Source organism: Panthera onca, chromosome D4 (genome assembly GCF_046562875.1).
Source record: "Panthera onca isolate mPanOnc1 chromosome D4, mPanOnc1 haplotype 2, whole genome shotgun sequence".
NCBI classification, from domain to species: Eukaryota; Metazoa; Chordata; class Mammalia; order Carnivora; family Felidae; genus Panthera; species Panthera onca.
In genome coordinates, this window is record NC_138351.1 from 67799329 (window position 1) to 67814187 (window position 14859).

Below are 14859 nucleotides of genomic sequence, written 5' to 3' on the forward strand. Positions count from 1 at the left end.
AGTTCCATTGATTTGTTTGAAAGACCCAGCCTTTGGGGTGCCTGGCTCAGTCGGTTGAGCGTCCAAGTGGGGCTCAAGTCCTGATCTCACAGTTCGTGAATTCGAACCCCACATTGGCTCTGTGATGACAGCTCAGAGCCTTCTTCAGATTCTGTCTCTCTCTCTCTGCCCCGCCCCTGCTCATGCTCTCTCTCTCTCTCTCAAAAATAATAAACAAAAAAAAAATTTAAAAAAGATGCAGCTTTTTGTGTCATTGTTTTCTGTTTTGTATTTCACTGATTTCAGGTCTATATTGTGTCCTTCTTTGTACTTACTTTGGGCTTACTTTTTTCTTTTTCTGTAAAGAAAAGGTTGACAAGTTGTTCTCACATTTTTCAAAAAGTTGCGTGGATGGAAGCACCATGGACAAAATAAAAGTACAGTTGTCAAACTGTGATAAAAGTACTTGCAACATATATTATTGATGGTTTGTATTTGTAATACATAACAACCTCTTAAAAATTAAAAGTTACAGGGTCAAAAACCTGATGGAAAAATTAAAAGGAAGCTGTCAACAGGCAATTCACATGGAAAAGATATGAAGATGTCTTTCAAACATATGAAAAAATCGAAGCATTCATAATTTGAGAAATGTTAATTAAAATAATCCTCAGATGCCGTTTCTCATGTATGTTCTGTTTACAAGGCTATGGAGAATCAGGCATTCTTGGAATTTTTCATTTTTAGTGTTTTCTGAATATTCCTGCATGTTTGTTTTTCTCCTCAAAATTTTCCCAGCTATTTTTGTGTATGGATATGAACTTTAATAGCAATTTGTCTAATTCCATAAAAAAAAACTTGTATTTTTTTTAATTGAGATTGTATTAAATTTGTAAATCAACTTAGGGAAGCAGTTATATTATACAGAGACACAGAGAGAGGAGTGAAGACAGAACCAGGAGATTCTTTAATATTTAGAGAAGGAAGATTCAGAATGGGAAACTGTAAAGAAGTTGTGAATGAAGCAAGGGGAAAACTGAGATACAGATTTAGGAAGGATGGACTGGGGAGTTGTGCTGAATGCTCTTGAGAGGTATATTCAGATGGTATATTATTGAAAACATGAATGTGGGACAATATTATTAGGCCCTTTGAGGGATACACATGAGCATATAACTTTAAATAAGACCCAGACTTTGTCCTTAAGATGTTATGAAGAAAAATATGAGACATGTACACTATGCTTTTAAACTTTATGAAGATAGGCACTAAGTTTGTTTTATTTATTGCTGTATCCCTATCAGTGTGTCTAGTGTATGTGGTAGATTTTAAATTTATATTTGTTGACTGATAAATGATCAAGATAAATACAGAGGTCTCTCTGTATTTAATTCCCTCATACTTAATTATCTAAGATTGTACTACCAGAAATAATTAATTTACCCAGTTTATTGAAAATGACATTTATAAAATGAAAATCTTGGGGCACCTCAGCGGCTCAGCCAATTAAGTGTCTTATTCTTGATCTCAGCTCAGGTCTTGATCTTCAGGGTCATGGGTTCAAGTCCCACATTGGGCTCTGCACTGGGTGTGAAGCTTATTTAAAGAATTGGAAATCCTAAGATTTTAATTTATTTGGTAGCCTCAGGTTAATGCTGACGAATGAATGAGTGGTATCACCGACGAAGAAAGTATAGATTAACAGAAAACATGGTTGAATATGCCACTTGCCATTGGGAGTTCATTCAGGGGCAAGGAGACTTTCACTGGAAGGTGTCCAACAGGTTTTGGAGTTGACACATGAGTTGCACTACAAAGGATTGTTTGATCTAGGCAAGTAGAGACAGAAAGAAGTATATTCTAGGTGGAGAGAGATTAATAATGTAGATATTATTTTGCCAGTGTAGATATATCGTATGATAGGTTTTTTTGCCTATGTAGATACATTGTATAATAGTTTTTCAGTTGCTCATGTGAGGTAGAAGTTACGTTTATTGGTTGTACTCTCCGTTCTAGACACTGTGGAGGATCTAAAGAACATTAAGTCCTGTTTGTGCCCTTAAAGACCTCAGATTGTATGTCACATTTGGGCATCTTTGAAATGATATGACATGAGATATTACATAAAGAATATGGTGGAGCTTTAAACAGTTTCTTTACTTGAATTAGTTTATATCTTAGGATATGTTGTAAATATCAGATTGTTGTTAAGGTTTCTACTTTCTTTTCTTTATTTCCCTTTTTAAGCAAGAGACCAGGAAGTCAAATGCTATTTAAATTATGTAATACACTTTTTCTGTTAATAGTTTACTAAATAAAGAGACAGTTTTGTATTTTATTTATAAAAGAATAAAGATTCGTTCCATTTGTCACCATTATATTTGTGTCACCTTGCTGAATCAAGTCCTGATAAGAGGCTGAATTCACCGAAGTTTGTCCTTGAACCTCGTAAGTCTATCTCAGCAGTAATTTCTGATGCCAGCAATACTTCTCAGCTGAGTGATGAGTCTACTGGGAGTAGAGATTCTATTAAAGCACTCGACTTTGAAAAATACTATATAGTTCGTGTTCTCAGGAAATACTTTAGATCCTGACAGTTTTTTCTTTAAGATTTTGTAAAAAGACATTGCTGTTTTCCTGACAGTGGACCATTGTTTTTATCTGAATTCTTTTATCTTTTATTGGCAGTCCACGAAGTCAAGTTATGACCAAGATAATTTTGCATTATAACTATTTATGCTAAAGAATAATTTAATATAAGGAAGTTCTTCTTATATCTTGTCCAATAATGGCATAAACTTGTAGATTAACATTATATTTAGACTCTCCTTTCTGTATGTTTTCTCTCCAGGTGATCACATTCATATTCATGCCTTTACCTTTTACTTGTATGGTAATGACTTCCAAATCTATATCTCTTACCTAAAAATTTGTGGCCACACCTTCATCACTGCATTTACTCTTTACTGTTCTGTAATTACTGATTTACTCTGTCTCTGACTAGCTTGTCTTTGACTAATCTGTAAGGACTTTAAGGGCAGGGACTATATTCTGACATTTTTCTGGCAACCAGGTTTAATGCACAAGCAGATTATTATAATCCTGTTGATAGTTAGTTTTAGGTTTTGTTAATGCTGTTCTCTTTGGGGTTTGCCCTTCTAGAATGTGACCCTTTTGGAGTCTTAATTTAAGCCTGAGATGTATCCCTAGGCAGTTCCACTTTGGCTGGCTTTGTACTCTACCCTTCAGCTGGCTGCTGAAGTGTCTGCTCAGCTTTTGGCCTTCCAACTGTTGCTCTCCACTAGGTTTTTGAAATCTCTTCCTGTGTTTGCACTGTTTAGGGTAAACTTCTCCAGAGTAAGTTATGTGTGGATCTTTGGGCTTAATGTTTTTCTGGTTCTCTCCTTTTTGAGCTTTCTTTCTCTCAAGTCCTAGGTGCTTTGGCCTTCTCAGACTGCAGGCTCTGTCTTCTTAGCCCATTTGGGACTTCTGTTTGCTATTCTCCTATGCTGTGAATTGACACATATCATTAAAAGAAAAAAGCCAGATTGAATGTGGAGCTCACCTTGTTCAGTTAACTTTCTCTTAGGGATAGCCCCATTAGGTTCTGCTTGATTTGTTGTTCTCCAGTGCCTTTGTATGGTTGTTTTGTGTATTTCTGTTTTTAACACTGATTTTGGTGAGAGACTGAGTCTGACATAAGGCATTTATTTAGTCATGGCTAGCTTGAAGCCTGTGTGCATGCATTATTTAAAAAGTTTGTTATTTTTTTTGTTTATTTTTATTGAGGTCAAAGTCACATAACAAAATTAGCTATTTCTTAGTATACAATTCTGTGACATTTTGTACATTCACAGTGTTGTGTGTGCATGCATTTTTAATTTATCTAAATGATAGCACACTATAGCTCTTGTTCTAGCTTTCACCTAACAGTTTTTTTAAGAATTTCCCATATTACTTTTCTATTTATTACTTTTAACAATTGCACAGTATGGGTTTCACTTATCCATTCTCCTTGATGGAACCTATTCTGTCTCCTCACTACCTAGACCATATTGCAGTTAATAAGAATTTTTTTCTTGATTCCATTTTCTTCAAATAAGTGGATTAAGTAGGGGCCTCTTGTGGAGATTTGATTCCATAAATTTCTAATTTGATTCATTATCTTAGATTTGCTGGAAGAATTGTCTCTTGGAAATTCTTGGGCTTTTTGGGATCATTCTAGTCCTTAAAACTCTGTCCCCAGATCCTTTTGTACCAATCTAATTTTTTGAACAAATCTGAACATCTCTGAACACTGCATTTTGCCAAATAAAGAATTGGTAGCACTTTATATTCTACCTCCTAATGTCTTAGTGCTTTGTGTATAAATATATGTATATGCATATACATATACATATAGAAAGCATTGGATGATTAGAGACTTTCTACAGTCTTTCCTAAGGGTAGTATTCTGCATTACTGAAAAATCTGTGACTTTAGATAATGATAGAATACAGTGTATTTAATGATTGAACTCAAAATCTGGGTGTTCCAAACTGCTTTACTGCTTATTAGTTCTGTGACTTCAAGCAAGTTACTGAACCTGTCAGCCATGGTTCACATCTCTGTGCTGAGAGTAATAATGGAGTAATTGTTGGATTACACTTAAAGAGGATAAGATGGGGATACCTGGGTGGCTCAGTTGGTTAAGCATGACTTGGGCTCAGGTCATGATCTCGTGGTTTGTGAGTTCAAGCCCCACTTTGGGTTTGCTGGTGTCAGCTCAGAGCCCACTTCAGATCCTCCGTCATCTTCTCTCTGCCCCTCCCCTGCTTGTGCATTTGCTGTCTCTCTCTCTCTCTCAAAAATAAACATTAAAAAAAATAAAGAAGATGAGATAATATAGAACACTTATTAAAGTTCTGGCACATGTTAAAGGCATAGTAATGACAGCTGTTATTGATTGTTTGGTGTTGACTGTAGATGATATTTTTTCTTCCTATTTCCTTTGAATACGAGATATATTTTTATGGTTGTACTGCTCATTTCCACCCCAAAATATGGTACCTTGTGTTATTGTTAACGAGTTCTGTTCTTTTCCTTTGCTTATGTATAAACTTACAGAGAACAGAGATTTTCTAGAACCTAGCTTAGGTTTTCTTCTCCTAAAGATTAAACAATACATTTTAGCTCAGAAATAAACCCATGCACATGCGGTCAATTTATTTGCTACAAAGGAACCAAGAATATACGATGGGGGAAGGATGGTCTCTTCAATAAATGGTGTTGGGAAAACTGGAGAGCCACATGGAAAAGAATGAAACTGAAATACTGTCTTATACCATACATAAAAATTAACTCAAAATGGATTAAAGACCTGAAACCATAAAACTCCAGGAAGATGAAAACATACTGGTAAGCTCCTTGACATCAGTCTTGGTGATTTTTTTTGGATCTGACACCAAAAGCAAAGACAAAAAAGGCAAAAATAAATAAGTGGAACTACATTAAATTGAAAAAGTGTACAGCAAAGAAAACTGTCAGCAAAATGAAAAGGCAACCTACTGAATAGGAGAAAATATTTGCAAATCATGTATCTGATAAGTGGTTAATATCCAAAATACAAAAAGAACTCATACAACTCAATAGCAAAAAGCCAAACAATCCAATTTAAAAATGGACAGTTCTGAATAGACAGACATTTTTCCAAAGAAGACATACAGATGGCCAGCAGGTACATGAAAAGATGCTCAGCATCACTCATCCTCAGGCAATGCAAATCAAAACCACAAGGAGATATCAGAATGTCAGAATGGCTCTTATCCAAAAGACAAGAGATAACAAGTGTTTATGAGGATCTGGAGGACAGGGAACCCTTGTGCACTGTGGGTGGGAATGGAAGTTGGTGCAGCCACTGTGCAAAACAGTTTGGAGGTTCCTCAAAAAATTAAAAATAGAACTACCTTATGAGCTGGTAATTCCACTCTGGATACTTATCTGAAGAAATTGAAATAATTCAAAAAGATATATGCATCCCCATGTTCACTGCAACATTATTTACAATAGCCTGGATAACAGAAACAATGTGTCAGTTGGTGGATGAATAAAGAAGATGTAAAACACACACACATACATACTGGAATATTGCTCAGCCGTAAAAAGAATGAAATCTTGCCATTTGCAACAACATGGTTGCATCCTGAGGGCATTATGCTAAGTGAAAGAAGTTAGAAACAAATACTACATGATTTCACTTACATGTGAAATCTAAAAAAAACAAATGAACAAACAAAACAAAACTCAAATATAAGGAATAGATTGGTGGTTGCCAGGAGCTGGGGATGGGGGGAGTGAAGGATGAAGGAACTCAAAAACTACAACCTTCTAGTTACAAAATAAGTCATGGGGATGCAGTGTGAAGCATGGTGACTGTAGTTAATCATAGTGTATTGCATATTCAAAAGCTGTTAAGAGAATAAATCTTAAAAAGTTTTCATCACACAAAAGCTTTGTAACCATGTATGGTGACCTGTTGTGGTGATCGTTTTGCAATATATACAAATATTGAAACATGTTTTACACCTGAAACTAATATGTCCATTATACCTCAATAAAAAATTTTTTTAAACAGTAAATAAGAATGTGTTTTTGATCTTTCTCTCTTTTAAAATTTACTTTCTCCTCTCAGTTTTGAGAAACAGAAGACATTTGTGTTTAAATTCAAAATTGAACTTTCTTTTTCCAGATAACCATGATGATTACAGAGACTGCTACTGCGCCTTTTGCTCTCTTGGAGGACGCATTGAGCCGGATGCTGTTTGGTTGGCAGCAGCAGTTCACACCATGTGAAAAGAAAAGTGAAACAAAATCATCTTTTAATGGTACTGGTTCATCGACCTCAAAACCTATAGCTGTTGCTTCAGATACTGTTAAAAAGAAACATACCAAGAAGACTTAGTAAATTTACTGTATGAGCTCTAAAGGCAGAATTTTTTTTTCTTACCTACCTGACAGATGGTGATAAATATTTGTATGTAAATGATGTGAAATAAAGTTTATATAAGGAATGGAGGTGACAAAAAGAAAGAACTTCTTTCTATTTCAGGGAGATTGTCTCTTTCTGGATTGTAATTTCTGAGTGTTACGAGTGTATCATGTGAAATTGTTTTTCTAAGTTATATATAAAAGATTCTATTGTGATTATTTTAAAAGTTTTATATTGATAAAGGGGGCTTGATTTTTTTTCCTAATGTTAGAAAAAGTAAATTTGCTATGATTGCAAATTAATAAAAATTAAAGCCTTTGTTTTATTTAGTTATTTTCATACACATTTTTTATTTGAATCTATCTGAGCTTTAGTTCTGCAAAATTAAACTTTTACTTTACGTGATCAGTATAATTCCTAGATATGGAAAACAATTCTTATTTAATTTTGAGCACTGGGAAAAGTAAACCTTCCCTAAATCACTTTATATTATGAATGAAAATAAATGACTAGTTTATATTTCAGGTATAAATACTGTATTTTTTAATGTACATTAAATGGAAAATATTTGAAATTTTATTTAATTTTTTAAAATAGTACTATTTTTCAGTGAGAACAGAGTATTGGTATGAGTCTCAATCTGAAGTCTATTTCATGCCCTTGTTTATAATGTTCCTTTTTTTCAAAAGAAAATTAGGGGTGAAATTTTTAATAAATTACTAAACCCAAGTTTTGTTTTGTAAATTTCATTTTAGAAAGTTATTTTTTCTCTTTAAAACATTCATTTTAATTGTAGAATAAATCATTCTTGTCAGCATTTTGCATATTCTTAACTTCTTTCTGTCTTAGTTGATCTATGTTGATGGTAGTAGCTTAATGATTCAGCAAAAAGTATTATTTCAGTTTAAAATTTTTCCCTATGTCTCCTTTCTAGTGGATACTTTTCAGTTTTCTAGGTGAATGTCTCTTACTACTTTGCATATGTTTATGTTGCATTTTAATCTACATGTACATACATATATTATTAACTTTATTTTAAATTAAATCTAATTACCCTTATGTGGAAATGTTCAGCTCTAATGAGAATTGTCCTTGGGCATTTGATATTAACCAGCTAACAAAGAAGAACCATAAACTAAAACCTTGTATGATAGTCCATTTGAATGAAGAATGATGTTAAATCAGTCCTTTTTGCCCCCCACCCAAAAAAAAGAGAGGAGAAAAGGTACTAACTAAATAATGTTAAACTTTCTTGTTTTATTTTATAGTTTAAAAGTCTAGTTAGAATTTTAAAACACTGTAACTAACGTGATTTTCTCTACCAAGACCATGAACCTCCTACCTGCAAAGAGTTAGTATGTATATAAGGCATTTGGGGATGGCATAGAAGTATTCAAATCACACTGAAGTTAGACATTAAAAATTTTTTTTGATAAATATAAGCACGAACAGGGTACTATGCTTTTACTTATTAAATAAATAAATATTTTGGGGGAGGAGGACCTTTGATAGCCTTGGGATGCTAAGAAGTTTATTTTTAATACTGTGTCAGAAAGCATTAAAATATTTGAGTTTTGTATTATATTTGATACTCTTGTAGTTTAAAACTTTTCAGAATTAACGTGTTACTAATTATTGACTTAGCTTTGAAGTCTGGGTTTAACTGTAGTTGAAATGATAGGAATATTGTTTTACACTTGTATTAAAGGCAATTTATTAAAATAAGTTATTTAGCACCAATGGAGTATTATATTATTTTTATGTTTTTTGTTTTATATTTTTCTTGAGTTAGTAGTTCAGAACTTCTCTGGCATTTTGACTGATTTCAGTATATATTGAATGATTACTGTCCAAATGGGATATTGTTGCAAGCTTTATTAATCTAGTCATGCATCCTGTAACCTTCAATTCAAGTTTCTTAGGAAAAAGCTGTACTGGAGAACATGGCTTAGGCTTGAAACCTCCCACTCTGAATCTACTCATGCTGCCTAGAGACTTGACTAGATTTGCAAAGCAGATTGTTTAAACTTCTTTCCTAACATGTAGCATGAAAGAGGCCTGTGGGCCTGTTTCACACAGCCAGTCATAGGGAGTTAGTGAGAAAGTCAAGACCTAGTAGGTCTTCTTAAGAGGAGACAAGATGCTGGCAAGAATATGGGCTGACTTAGCTCCTTGGTTTCATCCTTTAGTAAAATGTGGCCAAATTAATATCCAATTCTGATTTATCACATCAGTCACTCTTTGCTGAGGGAGTAAGGGCTGGAGAGGGACCAGGTGTATGGAGCAGATGGATTTCAGTAGAAATTCCAGCTTCCCTCTAGGCAGAGACCAAAAGGTGGAGATGAGAGAAGAGGGGAGAGAGTCCCTCTTTACTGTGTTTATCTATTCCTTTGAGACCAGACACTATTCCATTAAAATCTCCCTCAAAGCACAAGTGGATTGCAGTTGAGTGATATATTGGAAATGGAATAATGTGTTCTCTAATGCTCTCTTCCTCTCTACTGCTTTCTTGGAGTTCACATTCCACTGGTGGAGAGACATGAACAAACAAATGTGTTCTTGTGGTACTACAGGTTATGAATAAATACTAAGCAGGATAGAAAGTGAGGGACTTGGGGGTGTTTGTTGAAATAGTATTGCTAGAGAAGACGTCTCTGTTAAAATCGCGTTTTAGCAGAGACCTGAAGAACACATCAGGGAGCAGGCCAGGAAGACATCCACGTAAGTACCAGGGTCTTTCAGTTTCTGTATATACTTGCATTAGATTATGTACTTTTTTCCCTAAGATTATCGAATTTATTTTTCTTAATAAGTACAATTTCACTCTTGTTTTTAACATATATATTTCTTTAATTTGTTTTTGTTTTTACATTTTTTTCCTCTTGAGGTAAAATTTGCACACAATGAAATACACAAATTGTAAGTGTACATTTAAATAGTTTTGACAAATGCATACAACTAGATATCCTATACTATCAAGATACAGAACATTACCAGCACCTTGGGAAGTTCCTTTCCAGTTAGTCTGCACTGCACCCCTCCCACACACCCCAAACTGAATAGAATAAATAGAATCAGGTAATATATTCTCTTTTACATAAGACTTCTTTAATACTCAGCATAATGTTTTTGAAATTCGTTCGTCTTATGTTGCATTTATCAGTAGTTCATTCCTTCTTAATTGCTTAGTAGCAGGCATTCTACTGTATGAATATGCCACATTTTGGTTATCCTTTTGTTATCCTTTTGAATAAGCTGCTATGACCATTTTTGTATGATTCTTGTGTTAAGCATGTTTTTATTTCTTTTGGGCAAATACATGGGAATAGAATTATGTTTAGTTTTTTGTTTTTTGTTTTTTTTTTAACATTTATTCCATTTTTGAGAGACAGAGACAGTATGAGTGGGGGAAGGCCAGAGAGAAAGGGAGACACAGAATCCGAAGCAGACTCCAGGATCTGGGTGCTGACAGCTCAGAGCCCAACACAGGGCTTGAACTCACAGTGAGATCATGGCCTGAGCCGACTGAGCCACCCAGGTACCCCGAATTACGTTTAGTTTTATAAAAAAACTGCTAGACCTTTTTTCCAAAGTGGTTATACCATTTTACACGCCATAACAGTGTATGAGAGTTCCAGTGCTCTACATCCTTACCAAGGATTAGAGTAGTTAAATATTTTAATTTTGTCCACTTTCAATGGGTAGTTTGTGGTTTTTATGTTTTTAATTTGTATTTCCCTGGTGATTAATGATATAGAGCACTTATTTGTGTGTGCTTATTGGCCATTTGTTTACTTCCTGTGAAGCATCTCTTCAGATCTTCTGTCCATATTTTATTGGGTTTACCTTTATATTATTAAGTTATAGGGGTTCTTATATATTGTGGATATTGATCCTTTGTCAGATATGAATTTTGCACATATTTTCTTTTTGGTCTGTGGCTTACCTACTCATTGTTATAATGATGTCTTTTAATGAGCAGTGGTTTTTAATATTGAAGAAATCTAATTTCCAAGTATTTATTTTATAGTTACTGTTTTCTGTGTCTTAAATTTTTGCCTACCTCTAAATTATGAAGGTATTTGCCTGAGGAACTCCAAATAAAGTAGTAGTGCCTAGCTTTTATTGTGAGAAACACTTAGAGGAGAAACACTTTATGTTGTCATGTAAAGTAATAATTTTGTCATTCAGCAAGACAGTTGGGCCTAATTTTTGGTTCTACTTGTTGAAAATTATTGGACACCTTCTGTGTGTGGTCACTTTTTCTGTGCTTCTACTAGTTGATATATTACAGGAGTTCAGTATTTTTCTCTTTGTCTGTTTAGGGACTTGCTGCAGGCAGGCTTGACCTTGTTTCATCACAATCCTGATATATAGAAGAGATGGTGAATAAGAATGTGATAATAGAAAATATTTTAAGAATGAAATAAATCTCTAAGCTCAGTGTAGGTATGGGATTGGAATATATAATCTAAGTGTATATTTGTGATGACTTTCACATGGCAGTGATCTGGTATGCAAACTTTACATTAACTTACATGGCAAACTGTCTGGTGACCCATGACAGTAGTTCTGTGGCATGTTTAAAGATAAAAAGTATTACTTTCTTCTGTGTGTAATAAAGATATTTAAGGTTTAATTGGGATCAAGAAAAAGTCAATTCATATGGCAGGATTATTAGCAGCAGCAGTAGTTCGGTTGGGGAGACAGGATTGGAAGGACTTCTGCCCGACAAATATAGTAACTTCGTATGTATTTTTACCCCTGTAGAATTATAGTATTGGTAAAGAGAATAAAGTTGATAACGGGCATTTGTATTTCTATAAACATTTTGTGTGATCATGCAAAGTTTGACTTAGAAATCATTCTAATCAATAAAAATAGACTAAACTGAGACTTTCCTTGAGAATAATACAAAATGAAAGGCTTCTGTTACAGTGGCTTTTAAATAACGTTTTTATATTTGACATCTTAGCTGTGAGAGGAAGTACAGTGTATCTTAATTAAATTTGCAAAGGACATTAGGTATTATGAAAGCCCGTAATGACAGGAAAAATTCAAAGGACTGATAGTTCTGTTTGGTAAATGATTTGGCTTAAAAAAAAATACAAGTATGTAACAGGTGAGAATTATATCAGAACCAAATCTAAGGAAATATATATGCATTTTGTAAGAAACTTTGAATGACAACAATTAATAAAACATTAACTAGGTATAGCCTTTGTTTTGAGTAGCCTGACACTTTGAGGGGTACCTTACTGAGGAAGAGCAAGAAATTCATTTTAGAGGACAAACAGCAGTCTTTGCCATGATTGCTTACCTTAAAAGATGGTCTTGAAAATAGTGTATGTGAAACTGTTTTTAAAACATTATTTCACAAGAGAAGAGTCTAGTTAATTTATAGGTGAAACTGGAGCTCTGCACCTTTTCGAGAGCAAATAATGTGCCTCAGTCATTTCAATGTGTAATATTTGAATCCCACTAGTCAGAGTGAAGTTCAGAAGTCTATTCTCATTACGCTGTTCCTGTGTTTTATTATTATGATGATGCTGTGGTGATGTAATGGTATTATTATGAAGAAGCTGAATCACTCTGCATGGTATTCTGACTCATGCGTTTCAATCCATCATGTTTATCACTGTACTACTATGTCGGTTACCACATTCACATTCTTTGTCTGATCTTTCAATATTCTCAGTTGGATACATGTCCTCCCGGCTTCTGTTATTCTTCCCTATGACTGCAGATCATGTATTACAACAAGTTTTGTGGTAATTAAATCCACTGGAATACAGTATTTGAAAAAAGTCCCTTCTCTCTCTGTCCCTCCAATCTTTTCCTCTATGTGGTAGTGTGTTCAAGGGGCTTCAGGTTTGGTCCGGACTGCTTATCTTGAGCAGTGTTATAATGTTAGTAAAGGAGACTTCAAGCCAAACTGTCCAGAATTATTAAAGTACTTTCCAGTCCCTCTCTGAACTCAATCCATAGGATGCTACGCCACCCAAGGACAGTGGGAATGGCACAAATTGAGTTGATGGTCACTAATTTGAGTCAATAGGCGGTGGGTGAAGCAGTTGAGAAATGCGTAGAAGGTGTGGGCAGCAGGACCAAGGTTGAGAATTTTCTAGGAAGATGTGAGACTCATTAGAAAGGGCAAGTGATTTCTGTGCTGGCACAGTTATACCCAAATATTAGGTCTGAAATAAGGTGGCAGAGAGGCTAAATTCTGCTCTACCTGTTATTAAGGCTGCCAAGGTAAAGTTCTTACAGCAGCTATTTAAAGGACAATCATCCTGTGGTCTTAATATCCTAATAGATGTCTTAGAAATGAAATCTCTTTCGTTTAATACTACCTTCCAGTACACAAACCTAGAACCCTTATTTCCACTTCCTTCTCAGTGACTACCTCCACAAGAGATCATACTTAAAGCCATTCAAAAACTGTTCGTTTTGTTAATACGTAGTTTGCTAAGCCTTTCTCTGAGTACAGGAACCCACTGAAGAGATTCTTTGCAGAAAAGTGAAGATCTGCTTCAAGGTGACTTTCAATCCTTGACTATATCAAAAGGCAGTTGACACCTCACCATGGAAGATAAATTAAACACACATTACACCTCTGACAGGGCACTCCCCACAGAAAGCACCCTACTACCTAAAGGAGGCAGATGAGTTCAGTTCAGGTGAGGATGAGAGGAAACTCGCAAGGCAAGTAATCTCTATTAGAAACAGGAACATTTCCTCAAAAGAACATCTATCAGATTTGCGTTTAAACATTTTAATTGATGTAGAACGTTCAGAAAAGTGTAAAGATTGTGTTTGTCTTGTTAAATTATCACAGAGACCATAGCCATGTAGCCAAAATGAAACGAAGCATTATTAATATCCCCTTGTTTTCTTTTCTAGTCACTCCTCTTCCCTTCTCCTCACAGGTAACCAGTATTCTGACTTCTAAGATCAGATGTTTGCTTTAACTATTTCTGAATTTTATATGAATGGAATTGTACCATATTTGTCCTAGTGTGTCTGATTTGTGCATATGTTTGTGACTCATCTGTGTTACTTTGTGTAGCTTGTAGTTCACGTATCTTCATTGCCAGTGCTGCACTGTATGGCTATACCTCAGTTTGTGTACCCAGTCTATTGTGTTGATGGGAATTTAGATTTTTAGTTTTTAACTATTGCAAATATTGCTGCTACAAAAATATTCTTTTGCTTATCTTTTGATGCACATGTGTATACATTTTTGTTCCGTATGTTTTTAGGAGTGGGTCATAGAGTATGATGAACATAGCTTTTACAGATGGATCCAAAAAGGTTTACCAAATAGTTGGCTTAATTTGCACTCCTACCAGCAGTGTTTTGAGAGTTCCAATTTCCCTGCTGCCTTGCCAATACTAGGTATTCTCCATCTTTTACATTTAATAATTCTGGTGAGGTTATAGTAGTATCTCATGTTTTTAAATTTGTATTTCTCTGGTAACTAGTGAAGTTGAACATGTTTCAAAGTAAGTTTATTGGCCTTTTGGATATCCTCTTTTGTGAAGTATCTGTTCTGGTTTCTTGCCCATTTTTTTCTGTTGGGTTGTCCTTTTGTCTATGTATAGGGTACTGTGTGTGTGTGTGTGTGTGTGTGTGTTACATACACTGTGGTTATGAGCTGTTGGGCAGTTTTATGAATAGCAAATAGTACATTCTTTCACTCTGTCAGCTTGCATTTTCACTCTTAATAATTAAGTACCATGAACAGATGTTACTAATTTTAATGTCCAATTTAATAATATTGCCATTATGAATGATTAATACCTTTTGGTCTTACTTAAGAAATCTTTCCCTGTCCCATGATCATGAAGATATTCTCCTATATTATCTTCTGGAACCTTTATTATTATATCTTTTATTCTGAAATTTTCTAA

At 34.6% G+C, this 14859-nt stretch overlaps 1 protein-coding gene across 1 annotated transcript in view; it reads left to right on the forward strand.

Moving 5' to 3' along the window:
- TMEM38B (transmembrane protein 38B) overlaps positions 1-9380 on the forward strand; it is a 55327-nt gene extending 45947 nt beyond the window's left edge. Inside the window, exon 6 of the mRNA XM_078436616.2 lies at positions 6707-9380. Within this exon, the coding sequence (XP_078292742.1) occupies positions 6707-6919 (213 nt within the window). The 3' untranslated portion in view covers positions 6920-9380. The remainder of the gene's footprint in view (positions 1-6706) is intronic.
- Positions 9381-14859: the final 5479 nt, after the last annotated feature.